The sequence below is a fragment of the Juglans microcarpa x Juglans regia genome, chromosome 3S (genome assembly GCF_004785595.1).
Source record: "Juglans microcarpa x Juglans regia isolate MS1-56 chromosome 3S, Jm3101_v1.0, whole genome shotgun sequence".
Lineage (NCBI taxonomy): Eukaryota > Viridiplantae > Streptophyta > Magnoliopsida > Fagales > Juglandaceae > Juglans > Juglans microcarpa x Juglans regia.
In genome coordinates, this window is record NC_054599.1 from 18817438 (window position 1) to 18842500 (window position 25063).

Genomic DNA, 25063 nt, shown 5'->3' on the forward strand with positions numbered 1-25063 from the left:
TCAGGATGAAACAAAACTGCATTAGTTTCTTCAAAGACGATGAACTGTGTAGTTCACATCATGCAAAATCTAAGAAACAGAAACACCACCAGAAAGTTGGGTAATCAACGTTGTAAGTGAAAGCAAGAGAAAGAAGATGATGTTCTTCCTGCAAAGTAAATGCACGTATATATAGAGTACCGAGAGTCGCAGAAATTACAACGAGTTTTTACCTTCATCCATCTCTCGCTTCTCGCAGCCAAATTCAGGTCGATTAGAAATAGACATTTAAGAGTTAAGACTGCTTATTTGGCGTACGATGGCAACTTCCCGGAACGGAAAACCGCGAACTTGGAAGTCTCCGAATACGAAAACCCAATCCCATTCTCCTCCAACAACTTCTCAATCAACCTCTTATCCCTCTCCGGATCGTCGCTCTCGCATTCCACCTCGTAACACGTCCCGAAATCGTAGTTCGTCTCGTCCACCTCGAGCTTCAACCCTTGCCATTCATACACCGCCCTCACGTTCCTGAACCCGCCCAAGCACACCAGCCCTTTCCCCCTCCCTCCAAGCCCGAACTCTTCCTTCACTCGACGAATTATCGCCGAGGAATCCACGGATAAGAGACGCCAAGGCTCGGCGATGCAAGCGCGGGCGAGGGTGGGGTCCAGGGGCTCTTCTACCTCTTCCATGCGAAATATTCCGTCCGAAATTACGGGTTTGGCCTTGAGGGAGAGGATAGTCTGGGGATTGTGGCCGTTGGGTCTGGAGAAGCGGACGCGTAGAATGGCGAGATTGGAGGAGAGCTCGGAGTTGGAGCCGTCGAAAAAAATGTTCTCTTGGATTAGGGTTTTGGTGTGAAAAGGGGAGAGGAAGGAGGAGAGCTTTTGGTGGGAGACGGAGTCAAGGAGCCGGAGCTTGACCTCGACTTCCATTGTTTTGCGGGGGTGAGGTTTGGTTGCAGCCTGAGAAAAAAATAAGATAATGCCACACAACACATTTTGACGACATATTTCTCAAAAATAAAATGATATTATTTTATATAATGTTTTATAAAAATATTCCTTATTTAAAATATAATTATGTAAAATATTGTGAAAAATATTGTGTATAAATTATTTTCCTTTTAATAATTATTTTTTTATTTTTTTTATATTTTGAAAATACATTCCATATATTAATTAATAATTTAATTTTTACTTAAAATCATTATTTCAACTATTTTTTTCCTCAACCAAATTATTCAATAGTAACTATTAGGAATATTTTTAAAGTAAAATATTATTTTAGAGATAAATAATATCTGATTAAATTTGGAGAAAGAGGTGAATTTATTGTAGTTCAAAAGTGGAGCCTTAAAGTTTTGACTACTCTAATACAAATCACTTTTGAGCTATCTAGCTAAAATTTTGCTAGACACTGGCATTTGACTAAGTCAATATCAGTGCTCTTAAAGGCTTATTTCGATGTCATTTTCTTACGTTTTCTCCTTTTCTCAGCAATATGAAGAGAGAAGATGCATAGATGAAGGCGACGAAAAGAGAAAAGATGCAGAAAAGCCGAAGAGAGAAATGAGTTTGGTTTCGGAAAAAGAAGAAGAAACAAAAAATGAAGAGAAAAGAGAAAGATGGGAATGTAAAAAGACTAAAAGAAAAACAAAAAAGGTAAAACTACCAACCCTCTAACACAGCTGCACCAAAAGATCAAAACATTTTCATTGGACACTAAAAAAAAAAAAAAAAAGAAAAAAAAAAAAAAAACAGAAGGATAGAAAAGATACAAATCGCTAAACATGAATGACATACAGAGGACGATAAAAATACCGTTTACAAGTATCCGCACTTAATTTTTATAGAATATATATATATATATATATATATATATATATATATATATTATATATAGGATGTGCGGCCCTTGCTAATGTTGACATGGACTCATTTCGGGCTCAATGGCTTTGAAATTTCTAGTGTATATATATATATATATATATATATATATATATATATATATATATTGGAGGCTATAAAATGTAATTTTTTTTTTTTATCGGAGTCTCAAATTTACTATTTTTTTTCAAAATAAATTAGCTCGGTTTATCGAAGGAAAATTCTAATCCTAGCATCTTTGAGATGACATATTTAACGCTAACAGTGTGAGAAAGTCACATTAGCTACTTTTACGTCTAATATGCATCTTGTAGAGACATACAAACCATTAGCGCGATGTCGGAGCAGACTTCCTAGCTTGAAGATTCAAGTTCTGTTGAGATACAGAAACAATTTTATTTTATCTCATCTCATCATTATAATTTTTTTAAATTTTTACATAAAATATAATAAATAATTCAACTTTTTCAAATTCCAAAACAATAATAATATTAAAAAAATAATATTTTATTTAACTTTTATTTAAAACTATCTCATCTCACTATCCAAACAGAGCTGCAGAATATATTTCTGACAATCAATTTCCTGAATAAGTCAGTTCGACCAAATGATAACAAACATGAAACAACATTCGAATCTGAAGATAAAGAAGACATGGTTTCCAGTTAATTTTTTCTGTTATTAACGGAAGCAAGGTGAAGGAAAACAACTTTAGAATGTTAAAATGTTCTTAGATCCTCATCAACAAGCATATACATTCAAGCTAATAGAACAACTATTGAGTGATTATGCAGACAGAATAGACTGGACAATATGTAAGAACAGACATTTCCTCTTTTATGAACAACTTTTCCCAGTTCTCCCTACCATCTCCAATATGAGTTTATTCAATATGCTCATCACTTTCCTTCTTCGGCTTGAGGATTAATCATCAAGGGATTTATAATTCTCCGAGGGCATGTCCTAATATTGTGCCCTTTTTCTCCGCATAATCGGCAAGTGTATGTTCTGTTTCCAATGTGCAAGCCTCTTTTGACATGAGTACCACTCAGCTTTACCCCTGTTATCTGAGGGCAAGTCCTGCGATTGTGGCCACTTTGACGGCACTGTCTGCAACGATGATTCCTTGTAACCGTGTTTCCATTATTGCTTGACCTTGAGTTTTGGCAGGTTCTTCTGTTATGGCCCTTTTCTCCACACAACCGACACTTGAACTGTCTACCGATCAAACTATCCCTCAGTTCTGGACAGTAGTGTCTCCTGTGCCCCTCACGTCCACAATTTCTGCAGTAAAATCTTACTCCTGCATCAGAACAAGAAAATGAAACCATGTGAACATGTACACCAGTAATTTCCAGAGCATAACAACCATAAATAAACAAATAAATAAACCAGGTCATTCGTCCAAAGCCTAGCTGTAATGAGAAGTATACTTTACACCACCAGTAATTTCCAGATCACTAAAGCCCATGAATACTTTTTTTTTTTTTTTTGCTTGGAAAATTTACTTACTCACCCAAGGGGAGGAAAATGCTATCTGGGGAAGGTTTCTCACCCCGGTTTTCTTTTGATTGCAAGCAAAAATCGGGAGGGAGTGGGAGTGTTGCTCTCATAAAAAGAATCACAATGATGAAGAGCATTCGCTCTCAAATGGTGCCATGGCAAAAACACAAGTCTTTCAGCTTCCAAATAGTGTAGAAAAACATAAGATCTGAAACCACATTAGGTTGAAACAGTTTCCATGTTAGCATTTTATGCAAACTATGCAACTCCATTGTTTTCACCAGACATGGAATAGGCTGAAGGGGGAATGGAATGAAAATTGAAAAATACACGGAGAACAGAGTAAAGTTTCAAGTAACATACCAAAGCACAGCAGCATAACGACAAAATATAGTCAACTACTCAGAGTTACATCTCTTACCACTAATCCAGGAAAACAGAGACAGTAATACACACATTGCAAAAGGTGTCAGCGGTGAACTGTGTTGTATAAGAACAGACCTTTCATAGCAATGCTCCTCTTGTGACGGTTTTCCGGATCACTAAAGAAAGCTTTTAAAGCTTCAGAAGCACGCCTTCGTGCTGCAGCTGTTCCTTTGGCTTTCTACATTGCAGACATCTCTCAATATCAAATGTTGGAAATTCAAGGTTCTATTAACATCTCTTCCAGGTTGAAAAAGAGAGCGAGCTACACTAGCATCTATTTAAAGAGTCCTGCTACTTGTAATATCCCAAAGTGTAACACCAGCATAACACCAATGACATGGCACATTGACATGCCGTCATGTAACATCCGAAGTGTAACACCAACATAACACCATTGACTTGGCTGTCTCCCACCTCAACGGTTTTACAAGTAGAATGTTTTTCTATTTAATATGTAAGACATACACTTACCAACTTGAAGCTTACCTTATTTGGTCCTGCAATGAAATTGGAGTTGCACATTTACAGCTTTAAGCCTAGCCACATTTACAACTTTGAGCCATATGGTGATGTTGGAAATATGTACTTCAGTTTTACTAATTTTTTAACCAAAATAATCCTATATAATATAAACAACACTGCACAATTATATCAACCTGGGAACACCGGATGGAACAAAAGTTCATTTTACATATCATGCCATCCATTAAGTATCCTAAGAAACAAGATTGTATGGGAAGTAGAATATTTTTTGTTTGATGCTCACTTACAGATCATTAAAGTCCAATTCTTTATGGGTAAGCATTAGAAAAATTTTTAATTTAGAACAAGCACCGCACCATTGATGCAAATCCATCACCTAATAAGATATCTGATGCCGTGAAAATTCAGAGCATTGTGAGACAAAACATTTGCATACCTTAATTGCAGCAACTCTTTGTGCTTGAAGTGTAGGATCGCTATGGATAATTTTCATTCTCTTGCTAAATAGACCTGTTTTGGCATTGAGACTCTGCAATAATCCAACTAAACCAAGAACTTTTTAAATGATCTGATCAAGATAGTTTAGTTTTCAAATTTTATAAAAAGAACGTATGATGAGGAATGATGCAAACATTATTTGTGTCCAAGGCCTACCATCATCAGAAGAACCAATTGCATGATTGGTTTATAGCAAGCATGCTATATGTTACATCATACAAAACTTTAATTGAAGGGCCTTTAAGAGTCTGCATCCACTCTGAAAGGGAGACATGATACTATTTATCTAAAATTCTCACATGATACTATTTATCTACAACTCTCACAAGCCTTACTCCAAGATCCTTTACCGATCCCACACACACACACACACACATATATATATATATATATATATCTAGTCACCCATATCTTGTTCAAAATGGAAGACTGTGAACTTGTGGTTTCAGTTGTACTTGGAGATTGATGGCATTTCAATATGGTTAAGGTACCTACCCTTATATGTACTCAAATCAAGTCTCCGACAACAGATCAATATACAATGTATAAAAAAATACATGCCATGCTTTGTATAGGAAGTCTGTCAGATAAAGGTTGAGGCAGGCAACTAACTTTCAGTGATCGGCTAATTTTTAATCCGACTTCAGGACGTGGTGATGGGTAAACACGCTTTGCTTTTTTCTTCTTGCCCATCTTAAGCTCTAAATTGTCAACTTCATCATCTTCCTTCATTTTGAGAGGAGAACTGTTTGGGGGGGGGGGGGGGATTGGGGAGAGGAAAAAAAAAAAAGCCAACATAAGAAACTTTCTGCATCCATTTAAAAAAGTTTAATAAAAATTCAAAAATTTGACATATAAAATTGAAAACAAGAATTTTTTCAAAACTACTTTGCATCATCAAGATGGAGATTGTTTTGACATATGAAATTAAAAACAAGAACACTAGAAAAATACTTTGCACAATCGCTCTATAACTCCTGGAACAAGTGACTTACAGGAATAGAATAGGCTTAGATTTCCATGTGGCATGGTGTATTAGAGCATGAAATGCACCATACAGTCCATTGTTTGTTCTAGGGGCTCAAACCACCGACATAAGAAGCATTCCAACCTTGTCATTCAGTATTTTGGGTGACCAATCTTTTTCTTTTTAAAACATTCACCTAATAAAACATTCCTATCTTAATTTTTTTTTTTTTTTTAAACATTCACCTACAGACCAAACATCTATTAAACACCAAAATACTAAAATACCATTGATCATCCTTTTAACCATTATTATTTCATCACTCTTGACGTGGCATCAAATGATTGGCAGATAAGTAAAAAATAAGAAAAAGTTTTCCAACCATTTGATACCCGCATCGAGAGATAATGAAGGATGACGATGAATTGAATTACTCACAATCATTTGCATTGGTTTTTGTGATTGAAAAAACACAAAACCCAACACCACTGTCACAAACCCTCTTGCAATAATTTCTCTCCAAATATCATTTCAATGTACCCCACCAATTTTTCAAACTACAATAAAAAATATTCTCAATCCAAACATATTTTCTATGGGCCCCACCACTTTAACAAAACACCATAAAAACCTCTCTCTAAAAATCTTCTCAAAGATGTCAGAAGTTTAAAAAAAAGACTTCAATCCAAACAAGCCAATGGCACAAATTCTAGCATGTCATCTTTCAAAAATAAATGTACTGCAAACTACACCAACCTCCCTTTGAATTTTGGAGACAGGTCAAGGACTTGCATCCCATTTTTAGATAAACCTCAGGTTAAGAAGTTTTTCTTTTCGAGTTTTGTATCTTCACTTGAGGGGAGTTTTAATGGATGAATCATGAAACTAATGTATAGCTGTGTTAAACATAATTTTAATGTGGCCAGACCTTACTTGTTTTGAAACATTCGTGAGCCTGTGATGGATAGGTAAAAATGTAAAAGCAGAAATTGGTCCAAACTGATCTGTCAGAAAATTTCTATTATCTTAGTCTTAACTGTTCAATGATGTTCCCAATTTTTGGCAGTATAATATTCATGGAAATATATGATTTGGTGAACTCATCAAGCTGGTTGGGGTGCAAGGAAAACATGTAACCCTCAAGGTTGGGCCATTCATCCAAGCTGAATGGAACGATTTCTCATTTTCATCAACCCCTTGTATTTCTTTTTTGAAACATATCTTTGTCATTAGTCTTTTCAGACTGCTGTTCAAATCTCTTTTCAGCTTTAGCCTAAAGAAAATGATAAGATCATTCATTGTTCAAGGAAGCATTAATGGGAGAGAATGGTTGTCAAAAACTCTACGTTTAACTTCAGCAGAGTAAATAGACCCTGCTGAGTCCAGTTATTAAATGGCAGTCATCATGAAAAGTTCTTTCCCAAATATCAAGGGCAACATACTAGATTTCAAAACATTAGTAGATCTACATTACAAGATCATAAATAAAGGAAACAAAAGAAAGTGGCAGTTAAAAAGGCAAGGGTCTAGTGTCTCAATATGATGTTCTAGATTAATTGCATTTGTGCTTAAGATGCATACAAGTATAAAATAACAATTGCAATGACAAAATTCAAAACATTTGAGAGTAAGTAATTAGTTTAATGGCTGAACACAGACCAAATTAGAAAGATTATATATTAATATATGCTAGCAAGTGACAGCGTGATGTGGGGAAAAGATGAATTTGATCAAACAAATAGTGTATAATAAAGAGAGGATTTTGAAAGAGTTACGTAGAGCGAGCTTTCTCCCATGGTCGCTCATCAATTGACTCTTCCCATATGACACAATCGCCCAAACACTGTCGACAAGTCATTATACCCTGTTGCCAATAGGACCAAAAAAATAAGCAGTATGATTTTTTACCAATCAAAAATCATAACAAATGATTGGTACAATCCAAGCAAGAAGAGTATTAGGAATTTTACTAAGAACAACAAACAGAAATTAAAGTAATTTTCTTTCCTTGAATAGCTACACATGCACCTGGTGGATTTTAAACCCCCAATCCCACTCTCCATGCTGTACTTACAGGGAGAGGAGTTCCCATTTCACCTAGAGCTCAATGACAAAATTAAAAGTGAAAGAGTTATGCTATTTACAAGCCCGTTGTGTAACATGTCACTTATTGTGGAACCCATTATATTTATAAAAATGTTCAAAATATCAATATTTTTTTATGTAAGCTGATGTGGCGCTTACACATCAATAGCATGTTTGGTGAGTCAATAAACAGGCTTGCAAATGGATTTATTCAAAGTGAAGAGTTATGCTATTTACAGGTCTGGTGTGTAACACATCACTATTTGAGGGACCCTCATATGCATAAATGAATAATAGTCAAAATATCAATACGTTTTTATGTAAGCTGATGTGATAGGCTTCCACATCAGACCAATCACGAGTACTGAAATCATTGACCCTCTAGAAGTTTATTAATACAACCTGATACAATATTTGCCATACCACCAATATTGATGTTAGAAATATAATGCAAAAGTGTCCGGTGTGCAGCATGAGGGCATAATGTATGACCGCAAGGGGAACGGGCAGTATTGGGTTGTCTCATGATGCTATGAAACTGCACAAAACCATTTTGAAAGCCTGATAAATTAGTTGAATTAATTTTATGAAGTTTAATTAAAGGTTTCTTCACAATTTGTTTCAGCTTTCCCTGTCTATGGTCTGCTTTGGAAGTACGATTACATAAAACAAAAGTGTTCTGATAAACACATATACCGAGATTAATACACAAAAACAAGAAAAAGGTGAGAGTTTTCTTTTCTAACATAATAGAACATTTTATGTCCTCATACCAAGAATTTCAATTTTGTAGGTCTTCTGGCTAAGGGCTTTCTGGCCCTCATGCTCAAAACTCAAAGCAAGATACAAACTCCCATGTAGTCTACCTTCAAGGGTGTTTTATGCCAAGAAACTTAGTGCAGTGCAACAATGACTCAGCATCGAACTGTTTTAGGCCATGAAGATCAGCATGTGCAGGACATTGCACAAAAATATCTCTGACTTTCATAAGTTATGGGTGCAACTTAAGTATCTTCACATACATTTTGATGCACTTCTAATCCTACTAAAAGTATTGAGAAGTCATGCAACTCCATCCCCTTCTCTAAACACAATACGTGGCACGGAGACCAACCAGCAGTCAGCCATGCTGATTTGACAGAAAACTGATAACGGTTCTTAACTTGACAACCAAGTATCTTGTGAACGCAGGAGCGACAAAGAATGTTTTCAATAGTCAGATCTGTCATGAGGTGAGTGCTAACCACTTGGTATGGAGGACATGCATTGCTGTGTGCAACAATTTTGTCTTGCTATGAGAAAGAGAAAAAAATTCCACTCAAATTGGTACAATTGCAATTTAAAAGTTTCCAGGTTCAACTATCATTATTGGCCACTTTATGTAAAAAGATTCAAGGTTATGAGGACCCTTTGTCGGCAGAACCAAAACTAAGTAATTGTTTGTCTTATCTTAAATTACCAAAATTTTCTATAGTCGTTTCCATGGGATGTGTACTAACAGATTCCACTCCTACGAACGGGTTAAGTTTTTTAGAAGTGCCCTCTCAACAGTAAGTGACGAGTACCGTGTGTGAGTGCAATCCACTATCCATCTGGAACCATTAAAAGAGCATATACCTTCCCATTACATTGTGAACAGTCTAATCTTGATCTTTCTATTCCACACTCTGTACAAGGAGTATAACCTCTGCCCCGGCAAGTTGGGCAGGGTAGCTCTCTGATGTACTGCCCACTTGGACCAAACCAGGACCGTGGTTTGGGTACACCAGAAGTCTCATTCCTGAAATTAAATTTAACAAATTGGATGTCATGCATCTCATGGTAATGGAGATAGATATAAGAAAGAAACAAAAGAAAATACTACAGCTGATTCTGACAAGACCAACTTAATGAAACTATTTCTACTAGAAATGAAAGGACACACTAGCTAGCGCCTAGGATCAATGAATAATATATCACTAAATAACACCTCTCTCTCACTCTCTCCATTTTATGTAGGATTTACCAAAATATGCACGTAAAAAAAATCACATACAATGGCATTAAATGAAAGATAAATAAGACTGATATGATAATCGTAGAAGTTATTAAAAACGAAAGCATTCTAAACCACAGCTTTGGAGTAACAGCGAGCTTGTATTGCCCTTCGGATGGATCATTACGCAACTGTACCACAATTAAAACAACAACAAAAAAAGACAGATTTAAAGCCACAACTGTAAAAGGAAGTAATTGTATATGAAATTGCAGCATAAAATCGAAAAGACGGGTTAGAGAGAGAGTACCTGCTGGCTTTGTTTGGGAGTTGGAACGGAATCGTCACTGGTAGAGGAGGAAACAGCGCTTGGGATGAAGCTAATCTTACTCCTGGAACGGAGGAATATCACGAAACACAAGTTTTTGCGCCTCCATTGAGATGACAGCAGAATTCGAAATGAGAAACAGAGCGAGGACATTTCATAAGTTAAAAAGAAAAAAGGAAAAAAAAAAAAAAAGAAAGAAAGAAAAGAAGAGAGAATCTGCGAAAGGATATGTGAACGAAAAAAGTTTCGAACGGAAAGGAGAAGGAAATATAAAAAATGATTAAGAAAGCATTTTGAGGTTTCATTTTCATGCGTGTGGCTCATGTGGATAGAAGACGACCACTCCTGACTGTAGAGCCGAAGCCCTTCGAATGTCCCCACGGTTTTTTCCAGTGGGATGTGTAAACCGATGCCTACGTTTACAAAGGTTTTATTTATTTTTTATTTTTTAGATTGATGTTGTAAAACATTTGTACATCACTTAAAAAATATATTATTTTATTTTTTATTTTCATATTTTATATTTTATAAAATATAAGAATAAAAAAATAAAATCACATATTTTTAAACGATGTGTAAAAATATGAGACTTATATTTAAAATTTTTCTTTTCTTTAAATATCTCTACTAATAAATTATAAAAAAAATAATTTCACAAATTGATATTATTTCATCTAATTCATTAAATTTTTAATATAATAAAAATAATTTTACAATCTGATAAATTATATTAAATCACACAAATTTATAGAATTATTTTTATTTAATCTCTTTATGATTAAAATATATATATATATATATATATATTTTGCGAATAAGTTTCATTATTAATTTGGAAAAAAAGTACAGTATAGAATGTTGTTGCCAGAAAATCGTCTCAAAATAAGAAATACATGGCAAGGAAAAAAAAAAAAAAAAACAAATTGAAAGATTGTACCGAAGATGGCATAGTCCCATTCTCGGTTGAAATAATTATTCTTATTATTTAGATCTTGTTTGGTTATATAGATAAGTTGAAAAATCTATAAATAATAGTGAGATAGTTTATAAATAGTAGTAAAATAATTTAAGTTAAGATATTTTATGAAATTTTCAAAAATTAAAATATTATAAAATTAAAATATTGTTATAATATAATTCTTTAATATTATTTTTGTTTTGAGATTTGAAAAAGGTAAATTATATTTTGTATTTTATTTAGAAGTTTAAAAAAATTGTAATAATTAAATCATGATTAGATAAAGAGGTTAAAAGTTTGAAATTAAAAAATATTTGTGTTTAAATAAGTGAAATGTTAAAATGAAATGAGTTGAGACCACGTGTGAGACAATAGTTGAAAATCCGCTATTTCACATCCAATGCCTTTTGAGATATGGTAGGTGGACAAAAACGACTTCAAAGCATATATAGTGATGTTTGGATAGTAAGTTGAGATAAAATGAATTAAGATGAAAATTTAAAGTTGAATAAAATATTGTTAGAATATTATTTTTTAATATTATTATTATTTTGAGATTAAAAAAAAATTGAATTGTTTGTTATATTTTGTATGAAAATTTAAAAAATTTGTAATAATGATATGAGATAAGATGAAGTGAAACATTTCTTATATTCAAGAGGAGCATTCACATTTGGCTTAAGATAGGAGCTTCTTGCCTAAATTCTAGTAATAATATTTAGCTTTTGACAAAAAAAATCTTCATCTAACTAATTATTTTTGGAAATTTTTTTGAGATTTTAATAGAATAGAGAAAGAATGAAGAGTAATGATATACCTATAACATTTTATATAACATATTGTACACATTACAATGTGTTAAATAAGGAATATTTTTGTAAAATTATGTTACTTTTATAAGATATTTTATAAAAATACTCTTTATTTAATATATTGTTGTACAAAATGTTATAGGTAAATCATTTTCCATTTTGAAACTTGATCAATGATTTTCAAGGAATACATTTCATTTTTCACTTTTTAAAAGGCTGTTTGAAAATATAACTATTTTTAAATATTTTCATACTATTTTATTATTATTTATAAATAATTTATTAATATTAACAAATTATTTATTATTATTCACAAATAACCTAAAATACACTCATTTGAATGCTAATATTCTCGCACGGATGAAAATACTCCAAACACAACTTATTTCATCTAAACCAATCTCAATGTTTTCATCTTTGTTGCATTATTGTTCATTGACAAGATGAATGAATGCTAATATTCTCGCACGGATGAGAATACTCCAAACACGACTATTTCATCTAACCGATCTCAATGTTTTCATCTTTGTTGCATCATTGTTCGTTGACAAGACTAATCACTGGGCATGGCAGAGGGTCTCAGACGAAGGTGTGAGGTGACTGTTGAGTATTTCAGTACCCATCTTCTTATTTGGAAGGAAAATACTGTTTAAAAAAATTGATAAATATACATTATTTTTCATAATATTTACATTTTAAAAATAATGTTATTCTTGCAAATTAATTTATAAAAGTATCATTATTTTATCAAAATATCTTTATTTTATAACATATATTGTGAAATATATTATAAAACACAATATATGTTATAAAATATGTTATATGAATATTATTAGTCATTTGAAAATTGTTTCAGTACCTTATAATTTTTCAGAAATTTCAATTTCTGCTTAATTGTTTGTTATCTCATTTCTCTCATTATTTTTTTTAAACAAAAAGCTATTCGCTCTGTTGGTGGGATTTTTTTATTTTTTTACTTAATAATTTAGGAAATATTTTTAATAATATTGTAATTTTTTTTTTCTAAAATATTCAAAAATGTTAAGAAAATACATGTAAAAAGAATTTAAAAAAAATATACAAAATACACTAAGGGAAGCTCCCTGTAGAGCCACCCTTTTCCTAACGTAGAAAGAGATGAAAGGAGAAAGGCTTCAAGAGTGCATAATGTTGTCTCCATAATTGATAATATTTAAAATTTTTAAAAAATTTAATTTGAATTAAATAATTTTGAGAACAAAAAATGTGGGAAATTAATTTTGAAATGCATTGGGAGAATTTCCTCATAATATTTGTGTTTTATTAGTAAAACATATAAATAAAATAATTATTTCATCACTACACTAACAAATTAATCATTATTTTTTTAACTTTTTATAAAAAGTTAAATATATTTTAATTTACTTTATATATCTAAATATATATAAATACTATCTCAACGAGACTCACACTCTTATACAAAACTTACTGAAATATCTCAAGTAATTATTATTGATAGATAAACTCAAATGATCTGTGATCTTCTTAACATCTGAATAGAATCTAATTAGCTATGAGTGGTTAATCTGGAGAAGGACATTCAACAATGCGTGGTGAGCGTTCGTTCCGTCATTGATGCTTGTGTCACATGGGACATGCTGGCGACTGGCGAGCAAAGGGGGGAGTGGAGGGATTGATTGGCGAGGTGGCAGGAAGGAAAAGTGGTTGGCCTGGCTTGCAGCATGTGTGTAAGTGCGGATGGGTGGCAGTTTATGGGGAGAAAAGTTTGGATGGTGCTACGTCACTGCTCTCGGCTGTGGTTGGAGCTGCCGTTGGGTATAATTATTCTTTTTTTTTTTTGTTATCTTTTTGTATATATAAATTTTATAATTTTAAATATTTTTTTAAAAAATAAAAAATTTACAATATTATTAAAAAATACTTCTTTAATTATTAAGTAAAAATAAAAAATAAAAATTTCAACAGTAACACTGAGCTGTAAGAATCAATGGTAAGAGTATCATTTTCCTGGTTCTTGCTAGTTATTTTGATGTGGCTTTTTTTGCTTTTTTTTTACCTGTATTTTTTAACACTTTTAAATATATATATTTTAAAAATTCACATCATTAAAAAATACTTCTTTAATTATGAAGTAAAAAAAAAATGCCAATAGTCGCTGGGAGCAAGACGCTTAGCATTTTCCTTTGTGGAATGCATTTGGATAGGGATGTGAAAAGCCAAAGTGTGGTAGTTGGTGTGGGTCGTAGTGGAGGGGGTATATTCATCCCCTATTGGGCTGGGCTTGGTCCACCTCTAAAAGATCTAAAGGTCAGAATATCACTAGTCCATCAAACGGTAAAGGAGAAGAGGACCTAGATCGATGTAGGAAGAGGGACAACGTTTACACGAGCATGCCTCTGTCCAGATAATTCGTGGGGAGCCAGACTCCATTAAATGACCTGATACAGGACATTGATAGGAGATCCTAGCGAGAGATTGTCCCAGACGTTAGGCATCAGACCTTTGCCCAAGGAGTTAAGGAATCAGAGTGACTGGCAGTCGGGTTTGAGGGCCTTCAAGTCAAAGGTATTCAGGTCGGTCCGGGGGTTCTCCATTAAATGGTCCCTTAACCTCTCAAAGCCCTCCTTATACCGATAACCCCAAGCCTCGTTGCGGACCACCTCGGCCACCGACAGTTGAAGAGAAAGCCAGATCAGGTCTTCCTTGGAAGAAATAAGCTCATACTCCACTGTGACTATTTGCAGGTTTTGGGAAATCACTTTCCCCCTAGTAGAGGCCAACATGTATTCTAGGATCGCAATTTGCCAATCCCAGGATCTAACCTCTTCTTATTTGCCCAACCAGGACTTGATAAGCTTCACATACTTCTCCTCCAGCTTCTTGTATGACCTTTGGTCCGAGTCACGTTATCTGACCAATTTTTCCTTCTCAAATCTAGGGTGATAAAAATCTAGGCTCAAGTCCAGTAGGACTTCCCAGCCCGCTCGATCGTAGCAGCGTAATCTTGAGAATATTTCCTAGTTCTCCAACTCTACTTCCTGGTGGGTTAGCCATCCCACCCGGTACCTCGCTCCTCCTCCAATAGATTGGTCTCATGATGGCAGCAAGCTATATCCTCCTGTGATTTACTAGGTTGCTTTGGAGGTATGCCAAGACATTATGAAGAGTATAGAGATCTTCTTTCGATGGTGAGAACGAGCGTGAGCATAGGCAAAAAGGGACTCCGCCTCATCCCTCTTAGTCTGTACCTTGGCGACCTCCTGATGAGCCTAGATTGTGAAAGAATGTAGCACCCGAACCTCCTCTTCTAAATCACCGTCCCGTCAATAATCCTAGCTGCCAACAAGTCAACTCCCTAATAGCCTAATGCAAATTGGTAAACGGAGGTACAATAAAGAAAAAAGATCAGAGACTGGAAGAGGAAAAACTTACCGAGGTTAGGAATGTTTTGAGCTTATCGACCGTAGCACACACAGATTTAGCCAGGGCTTTATCAACGCTCGAACTAGATGTAGAAAGTTAGGACGCAGAGGGTCCAGGCATCCCTGAAGCACCACGCCCTCCTTCCAGAGAGGCCTGACTCAAAACTCCCAACTGCTCGAGTTGATAGGAAGAAGGGGGATAAGGAGCCCAGGAAAAAGGGTCCATGTCCCTATCAGTCACAGGCTCACTCGGGGCATCCACGGCACCCCCATCAGTCGTCTGCTCAACTGAGGTTTCTACGACACCTGCATCAGCCAACTGCTCACCTAGAGTCTCTACAGGCTCCTCGAAATCCACTGACAAAGTGACCTCAGGCTCGGAAAAAGAGCTAAAGAGTGAGGAAGGTATGGAGACCCTGTCCTCGATTAGATCAATGACCAAGGGGTTGTCTTCGGACAAGGGAAAAGTCATCCTCTTGCCACAAGACACAGTAGATGGGGACCAAATAAGGAGAGTGGACGCCACCATCATCACCGCCAAGTGATGCGTCTACAGTCGAATCAGAGAGCGCCCCAAAAACAGTAGTACATGCCTCGACGTCTCCCTCATGATGAGCGAGTGCCTCTACGGTATCGTCAAAAGGCACTTCCAAAGTGTGTTAAGGAGAGCCCCTTGCAATTGGTTCAAGGAATGTTGAGTAAAAGGCCATCTCGAGCTCCTCCTCGTCCTGGCTAAGTGCCTCGATCGACCCCTAGTCCCTAGCTGGGTGGAACGCAGATCCAACAAAGGAGATAGAGCAGTGTGTAGGTGTGATACCCCATATGATATAGATAAGGGTAGGTGGTGTATGGGATACCACATTGCTCAGGAATGAGAAGTTCTTGCTCTTTATAAGGTTCCAATGGGACTCCAATTATATCATTGACTAGTCTTTTTGGAGTATAGGCCATGTGGTTTGGGCCTTCCATTGAGGAGTTACAAATGGTATCAAAGTCTATCCCAACCAGAAATGTGGGACTTGAGCCATGCCAACTACAATGGACAGGCCCGACGAGGACGTTGGGAATTTAAGGGGGTAGATTGTGATACCCCATATGATATAGATAAGTGTAGGTGGTGTATGAGATCCCACATTGCTTGAGAATGAGAAGTTCTTGCTCTTTATAAGGTTCAAATGGGACTCCAGTTGTATCATTGACTAGTCCTTTTGGAGTATAGGTCATATGGTTTGGGTCTTCCATTGGGGCGTTACAGTAGGTCCGACAAAGGCTTTTCAAAACCCTTCATCATCGCCAAGTCAGCCTCTGCCTACTTAAGGATCATATTAATCCTATCCGAACTTACGGGTTCATAGCAAGTCGATCCACCGACCCACGATGAAGGCTGAGCCCTTAGAAGATGGCTAGAGCCACCAAGACAGGGGGGACTTCCTGCTTGGACTTTGAGCTACTACAAGCTCTCGTCGTCTCCCGAGTCGCCTCATTCTCAGTATGAGACTTCTTCCCCTTCCCCTCCATTGGAGTGTCAGAAGGCCTTTTTTGGCCATGAGAGCCGAATGACTCCCTCAAGAAGTGGCGGCCATTGATGCGTGATCAGTCGGACATCACAAAAAACCGGTCAATGTTGGTTCTAGTTAACAGAGCAACAGTCCAAACTTCCTCCTAGTGCCCCTTAACCCAAGAATAGACGATCCTCAAATGAGCCTTTTCTCGATCAAACAAGTTCAGAGAAAACCTTTTGTCATTGGGAACAACTTCCTACGCAACTCGAGCAAGGAACTCTTGACGAATGTCCTCATCAAAGGAAAATTCCCAACCACGAGCCCATAGGAAAAGAACCTTTTGAACCAGTCAATAATGCGGGAAAAGCTGGGTTCCAAACGGGCGACCAGGTATTTACTATGGGAATTGAAACTACATAGGTTGCCACCACAGCACTGTACCTCGTGTGTAAAAAAGAACTCCTCGGTAGCCAAATCGAGATAATCTTCACCTCAGCTCTGAGGATCATGCGCCAAACAAAACAGTATGATAATAAGATCCTCTACACATTGGGGTAAAGTTGAGACGGGGCCAACGCTAGGTAATACAAGACGTCTCGTAAGAGTTGACAGAAAGGAAGCTGTAGGCCATTTGAAAACATGAAGAGTATAGTGTGACCTTCTCAGCAAACCCCTTCGAGTCAACGGCCCCGTGGCAAGCCCCTGAAACTTCCAAAATAATAGAGTCAGGCTGTAACGACCCAACCCAATATTATTAGGAATAAATTATGGATAATTTCAGTGGGCCTAAATTAGGTTAATGGGCGGATTATACTAGAAGCCCAATTGAGTGTTCAAGTATTTTTTAAAATAGACTATGGGTCTAGGATTTTTATTTTGGCAGATATCGATTTTGTTAGGGCTTGCCAGGTTATAATATTTTTAAGGTGGAAATTTTTATTTACGAAGAAACTCTTGAGGAACATATAGGATTATTTTAGAGGTTGAGTCGAATGCCAAAAACTCAAACAAAAACCCTATGCCACACGTCTCCTATTTAGCAAATTATTATAGAATTCTGTCTCCATTAAAACTCCTAACCCATACCAACTACTATAAGTCTATACCCAAGGCTCCACTCCCATGCAAATGCACATCTCTTCCCTTTGTTTTCTCTAGGATTTTCCATCATGCCTTTTTATATACATATGAGAACCTTCTTGTTAATAGTTATCAAACTATGGTTGCCGCAACAGCCCTCCACCACCCAGACTCCTCACCATGGTAGACTTCTCTTCATGCATGGTTTAGTTGCGTTCCATGTCCGTCTATCACTGTATACATCGCTCCATGTACCCGCTTCCTCCGCATACACGTTTGTCATCTCGGTTTTCTTTTGTTTCTCAACCACCTATGTTTATAAATATGTTTAGCCCTTCTGCATGAAAATCATAGTCCACTACCACCAACATCAAAATACACGCACGAATGCAAAGCACCTTTCAAGAACTCACCGAACGCTCAGCCCGTCCCCAGACTATCACGTCGTTTTCTCTCCACCGTGAATACTAAAAGCAACCGTGTTTCCTAGCTCAGCCCTCCATCGTGAGCCTCTTCCTCCAAGCCGCTCCTCCCTCTACCGTGAACTACCATGGAAACAAGACTCTTGCACACCGGAAACCATTCCTTTCTTCCTCACATCTCATGGCCTCCACACCACGGTCGTGCAGCTACACCAAGAACCACCAAGGCGAAAGCCAGCCCAACTCATCAACACACGAACAAACTCTGTTTCCACCACTGAAAAACAGGGATTTTTCTCCCCACCATGAGCCACAGCCCAGCCATCCCACGGCACCAACTCCCTACACGTCTTCACCACACTGCACAGAGAGTGCCGCCCGGCACCTCACGCCACCACAAGCCGCCACCCTTGCTCTGTAAGTTCACACCGACCCACTCCATGCATGGCCTCTCGGCATTTTCTTGTTCTTCTGTAAACTCTCTCTCACTCTTCGTCTCTCTCTCTCTCAGTTGCATAATCGCCCACTCGTCGGAGTTGCCACTGCACCCAGCCATGAGCCGTCGTACCGAGCCGCTTCCTCTCGGTGAGTATAACATGTCTCTTTCTCTCCCGAGCCTTCTGTTTCTCTACAAAACATATTAAATTGCTTTTAGGTTTTAGTTTAGTAAGGGCAGATATTGATGAGATTACAAAAATGCCCGTTTATATTGTTTTTCCAAAATGCCCATGCCCAGTATGCTGTTTTTCCAAAAATACTCATGCCTATTTAGGATTTATAGGTGAGAATATTTTAGTGTTAGGAAGAATATAGGTTTAGGAAATATAGACTATTTTAGTATTTTAGATTATAAATAAAATCACATGTTTAATTATTAATTTATGCAAATTACGTGTTTATTTTTATAGGCGACCGATTACGTGCCAAAAATAGTAGATTAGCGTTGCAAGGTAAGTAGCATGATCATACCCTTACACGTATGTACGGTAAACGACATGTCTTCTATAAAAATATTTTGCATATACGCCCTCCATTGGAAGCCCCTTTTTACGTACCTAAATCATGATTTTATATGAAGATTTATGCATTAAAGTATTTTATGAAAGTCATGATTTTATGTGAAGGTTTATGAATATTGATGATCTTATGTGATAATTTATGCATTAAAATAATTATGGAAAGTCATGCATGATTTTATGTGAGAGTTATACATAAAATTATTTATGAAAAGTCATGAATGTATGTGAGGAAACATGTATCACAACATTTATGAAAGAATGCAATTTTATTTGAAATCTATGATATGATATGATAAGTATGTATGTGATTTCTTTTGAAATCTATGAAATGACAAGTATTCAAGTATGATTATTATAAGATATGTAACGGCCTATGTTATGATATGAAAACGGTACCTATGTTATGGGCATATTGCATTGCTAGGTCGTGCATGGTGGTAGTGCACCCAGTGTTTCTTCCTTATGTATTGATTCCACAATCCGCGGCCATGTGCGGAATCAGAATCTACTTAGATTCGCTAACCCTAACTCACGAGGGTCAACAGTGGGTAACGGCCTATGATAAGTGAAAGATAACTTCATGTTCATGTTATTTATGTATGTATTTATGAATATGCACGTTTTTCAAGAAACCTTATGTTTATTATGTCTACTGTATGATGTGTTGCTTATTAAGTATTCGACTCATTTTTGTTTGTTTTTATGTTTTTAAACCATCTCAGGTGATGAAATTTATGAAGATGAGACTGCAGGACAGAACTTGACCCCGGGAGGCAAGACAGGGGCCTAGACAGATTATGATATGATTATTTTTATGGTTTAAGGTTTAAATAAATTATTCTGATAAGTACATGAGACTTTCGTATTTTTTTTAATAAGTGCTTCCGCAGACTCTATTTTGGATTTTATATATTTATTAAATTTCGTTTTATTTATAGAATCTCTCACATCTGGCTCGTTGTTAAAAAGAAAAGTTTTTGAGTTCAAGTTTAGTAGTAGCACACTTGCTCCCCGAAAATTCTAAAATGTCTTTATTAGGGATTGGGGTGTTACACAGGCACTTCGAACGAACTCCCCACCTTGTCCAGATCCGACGAGGTGGTGATCTCAGACCAATGGTATCCCTGGAAATACCGAGGGCGCTATCATGAGCAAAAGGCCCAAGGTTTCCGGAAGACCCTTCAGGGTGGTATAAGGGTGAGCCTCGAGACGAGGGACAAAAGGAATTTTTGGGTGCCATTGACAGTCGAAGGAAAGAATGGAGGAAGAAAGGCTAGAGTTTCTCGAAGGAGGGGAAAATACAGAGAAAGGGAAGCTGGAGATTTTCAAAGAAAATGCAAGAATGAGTAAATGGCAGAAGTAAAGAAGTGATAAAGCGGGGGCTGGGGGTTTATATAGAGGGTCAGTGTCGATTGAATGACTCATAGTGGGAAAGTGACGAATGTCACTAGAGAGGGAACACTGTCACACGTTACCCCAAGTGTGGTAAAGTGTACCATTACAGACAACAGATACGAATTGAGTCGTTATACGTTATGGATCACTAAAGCGTTGCGGGAAAAAAAAAATTCTCACCGCACTCATATGGTAAGAATTTGTGGGGTAATTGCAGGGGCATGTTCATCCCCCATCGGGTTGGGCCCGGTCCACCTTTAAAAGGCCCAAAGGCCAGAATATAACTAGCCCATCAAATAGTAAAGGATAAGAGGACCCATACCAGTGTAGGGAGATGGAACAACTTTCACACGTGCACGTCTCTCTTCAGATAATTTGCAGGGAGCCACGCCACATTAAATGATCCTGTATGAGACATTGATGGGAGATCTCGACGAGAGACTCTATCCCAAACAATCCGCACGAAGAAAGGCCACACTTCACCACCTGACACAGGAGACATGACCCCAAGGACTGGCGAGAACAACCGAATTAAATGCGATGGCATGACACCCTGAATAGTCGGCGGACACCCTAGGCACAGAGGAAAAAAAGGCTCCACCAGATGAAGGAGATATAAAAGCCTAAATACAGGTACAATTCATATTCATGATTGTGTATTTCTTCACAAACTCTATCACAAGAGGATATACTAACTTAGACATCAGATGTGTTTTTGGTACTCTGGCCACCAAGCTTCCTTGACACAGGTCAGGCGAGAAGGCTGGCGAGATGCGAAACAAGTCATTAACAGTAGGATAATAGACTGAGGCTACAAACATCTTCATACAAAAGCAAAAATAGAACCTAAACATGAAAAAGAAAATGCAGAGAAAATAGATGGTTTTGGAGGTGAGGAAGGGGGTCTCACGGTGTTCTTTACTAAAAGGCAATGGTGGCATACAATAGAGATAAAGGGTTTCAGTTCAATTATTGTTTCATAACTAATGCCCTCATTTAGAAAGGAGTCAAATTGAGTACTGTATTGATCGTAATTTGGGCCTAGTGAGCCATTTAGAATGTCCCAATATGGTGCCTTTTATTGGTCTATACCAAATCCCACCTCCCTTTGTGTAGTCTAGTTGATTAGTTGCAAAGCCAATTCAAGGGTAAGGTGACTTATGACATTGTCCAAGGGCTCTATGGCCATCTCCTGCAGGGGTGGCAATATGTAACACGATCTGTGAATCCAACACAAATACGATACGAAATTATCATATTTGAGTTTGATAAAAATAGGTTTGAGTGAAAAATGGGTTGACATGTTAAGACACGATTAATAACATGTCAATAACGTGTCGACCTGCTTAACCTGAAATCAATCTGCAATAATCCCTTTAGATTTCATTTCAAAATTACAATTTTATTATTATTGGATTGTAATATTGGTATTTTTCAATATGGTTATGTTTTTATGGTTGATATTATAATTTTAGACCTATGCTCATATTTGTTATTGTAAGGTTTGTAATGTTGGTTTTATTATAGGTATAATATTGAAAAATATTGAAATTTCTTGTTAGCAGGTAGTCTTATTGTTTTTTTAAATATTGTGACTATTAATAAATATAGTTTTTAACTTTGATGTAAAATTATGTTAATTAGATCAAATGTTTTATGCGTGTAAATTCAACCCATGTATATAAAATGGGTTGAAATAAATAGTGTCGTGTTGACCAATTTCTAATTAATTATTAAACGGGTGACACGACACGATCCGTTATTTAAATTAGTTGGTTTAGGGTTTGAAAGTTTGACACGTTTAACTTAACAGGTCGGATTTGAGTTGACCCATATAGTCGAATGTTCATGGCTTAATACAATACAAATACGACCCGCGAATATGAATTGTAATCCCTGAGATTCCCATGCAAGGCCTTTAAAATAAAAATTATTTTTAAAAAAAATAAAAACTGGATCGTTTGGCACAAGAAAGCGAATCCAACTTGTTATGTTAAAAGAATAAAAAAAAAAACTAAGCTAATGAGGGAATGAAAGTTGATAAAGTTGTACCATTAATTGAGTTGCAAGTTTTTCGTCTTGAGGAGTTACGATCATAGTACTTGTGATACCTCACATGATAAGGATAAGGGCAGGTAGTGTGTGTGATTCCATATTACTTGAGAACAAGAAGTTCTTACTCTTTATACCGGTTTCAATGGAGCTCTAATTGTATTATTAACTAATTTCTTTATAATAAATGCCTGGTTTGAGCCTTCTATTAGGACGCTACAGTACCACTGCAACTCCCTCGTGCAAATGCCTCATCCCCATGATAAAATGAAGTTGGTATTATCTTTATACATATGGAAGACCGAAACATTTTACCAGATTAAACTTCCAGTTTTTTGCTCCAAAGAGATTCCAAAGTACCAATACCACCTTAATCTCTCATATGCAAAGAGCATTGACATTAGAGTAGGCAATTGTCCTTAAATTTTGGCTAATTGACCCTAAAAGTGATTTGCATTGGATTAGGTATCTAATAACATCTAAGCTTTTAGTTACAGTAGCTCAACATATATGTAGATGAACAATAACTTAACCATCCATCTTTTTAAAATTATTTTCTCTCTTTCCCTGAGCAGTCATGATATTTTTCTCATCCTAATTCTTCTCATTCCTTGCACAAGATTGATTCAGACATCTATAGATTCTTCCATTTATCTCCATCTCTCATTCAATCCAAATAAGGATAAAATGTGTTAAGACTTTCTCGATTAGTTCGCTTTGGAAATAAAAGCAAAAAATTAGAATGATATTACCGTTATGTCATTAATTATAAAGTTATCGAGAAAATGCACATTATAAATTATGATGATTAAAATAAAATATATTTTACTTGATTTAAAAATATAACTAGTAGATCTGTAAAATATGACAAAAATTCTAAAAAAATAATAAAAAAGTTGTCATTTATCTCTTTAGAGCATTAGCATTGGTCTATACATATGCATATGCATATGCAAAATCATATTTGCATGATATGACCCTAAAATCCTCCACATTGGCTTATGCATATCCAAATACTTAGCTACCTATGAACAGTGCTTATCTAAATTTGGATAACCACTATTCACCCTATAAATCATATTTTAATCATTATTTCTCTCTCCTCCCACTCTCTCTCTCTCACAATACTTTCATTTTCTCCTTCCTTCAACAACACAACAAACCTTTACTTGCACATTCATTTTATTATTATAATATATTACATATATTTTTTTCATTTTATTATATTTTTAATATCATATATAAAAAAAATTATATTTTTTCATTATTGCATTTGTATTATTAATGTCAAATGTATGTAGACGTGGATGCTAATTGTAAGATATATATAAAAAATTGATTTTAGCAAAAATTAATAATAATTAAATAATAATATTTTATTATTATTCTGTCTCAAATATGCATAAGCCAATGTGGGAATTTTGCTTGAATGGCAAAATGGATATGCAAAAGATGTGATTTTGCATATACAAATGCATAGACCAATGCTAATGCTCGGAAAAGGGTCGGACAAACTGCTCACCTGCCCTAAAGGTGCACACCTGCCTACATTGCTTATACGTATTCATAAAATAACCTTCAATAAATATAATATAGAAATGTTGAGATTTTATAAAAATAAGTTATAAATTAACTTAATTTTATGTGATATATTAGATTTATTTTATAATAAAATTAATTTTATAATCTAACATATTATACAAATTATATAAGTTTATTTTTAAAAAAATTCTGCTACATACAGTCATTTTTATATATTTTTTATATACTTTATTGATATGGCTGGTTAAATTAATTTTTTTATATTAAAAGAAATATGCAGATAATAACATAAATGGGTTTGTTTATACAGTCTCTACAGTCGTTCCCCATATGGTCGGTTTTGCATCTCTCCCCCATCCCCATAATTTAGGGATTATTTTAGGATTTTGGAGAAAAACCCTCTCCATCACAATCCCCATTTTGCGGTTTGTTTATACGGTCTCTACAGTCATTCCTTATATATGGGGAACTATTGTACATCCGCATCTCCACTTGGTTCTTCTTCGTCCCGCGAAAACCCTCTCTATCGGTTGGCCCCTCCCTCGCAACACCAACGAATGCAGTACATACCTCCATCGGCAATTTTTGTAAGTTTTTTACTTTGGTTTCTTCAAAATCAAAACCGTTTCTCTTCCTTCATTTTCCCGCATTTTCTTGGAATATCTCTGTCCTTCTATGTTTCACTCTTCCCATTTTTCTTCCTCCTGACGCCATGATCAAGGT

At 35.9% G+C, this 25063-nt stretch overlaps 2 protein-coding genes across 3 annotated transcripts; both read right to left on the minus strand.

Annotated features, from left to right (window-relative positions):
* On the minus strand, nt 1–978 carry LOC121257561 (triphosphate tunnel metalloenzyme 3-like). Its single transcript, XM_041158606.1, has one exon. It carries the CDS (start codon nt 915–917, stop codon nt 285–287), a length of 633 nt encoding a protein of 210 aa, XP_041014540.1. The 5' UTR covers nt 918–978; the 3' UTR covers nt 1–284.
* A 1551-nt stretch (nt 979–2529) lies between these two features.
* On the minus strand, nt 2530–10539 carry LOC121257560. Of its 2 annotated transcripts, none has more exons than XM_041158604.1 (8): nt 10119–10539; nt 9947–9999; nt 9451–9613; nt 7524–7612; nt 5394–5526; nt 4720–4812; nt 3876–3978; nt 2530–3174 (listed from the first exon to the last, which is right to left on the minus strand). In XM_041158604.1, the coding sequence occupies exons 1-8, from the start codon at nt 10458–10460 to the stop codon at nt 2771–2773; spliced, it is 1380 nt and encodes a 459-aa protein (XP_041014538.1). In that variant the 5' UTR covers nt 10461–10539; the 3' UTR covers nt 2530–2770. The 2 variants fall into 2 exon arrangements, with proteins under 2 accessions (XP_041014538.1, XP_041014537.1); XM_041158603.1 differs by having other exon boundaries at nt 9944–9999.
* Nucleotides 10540–25063: the final 14524 nt, after the last annotated feature.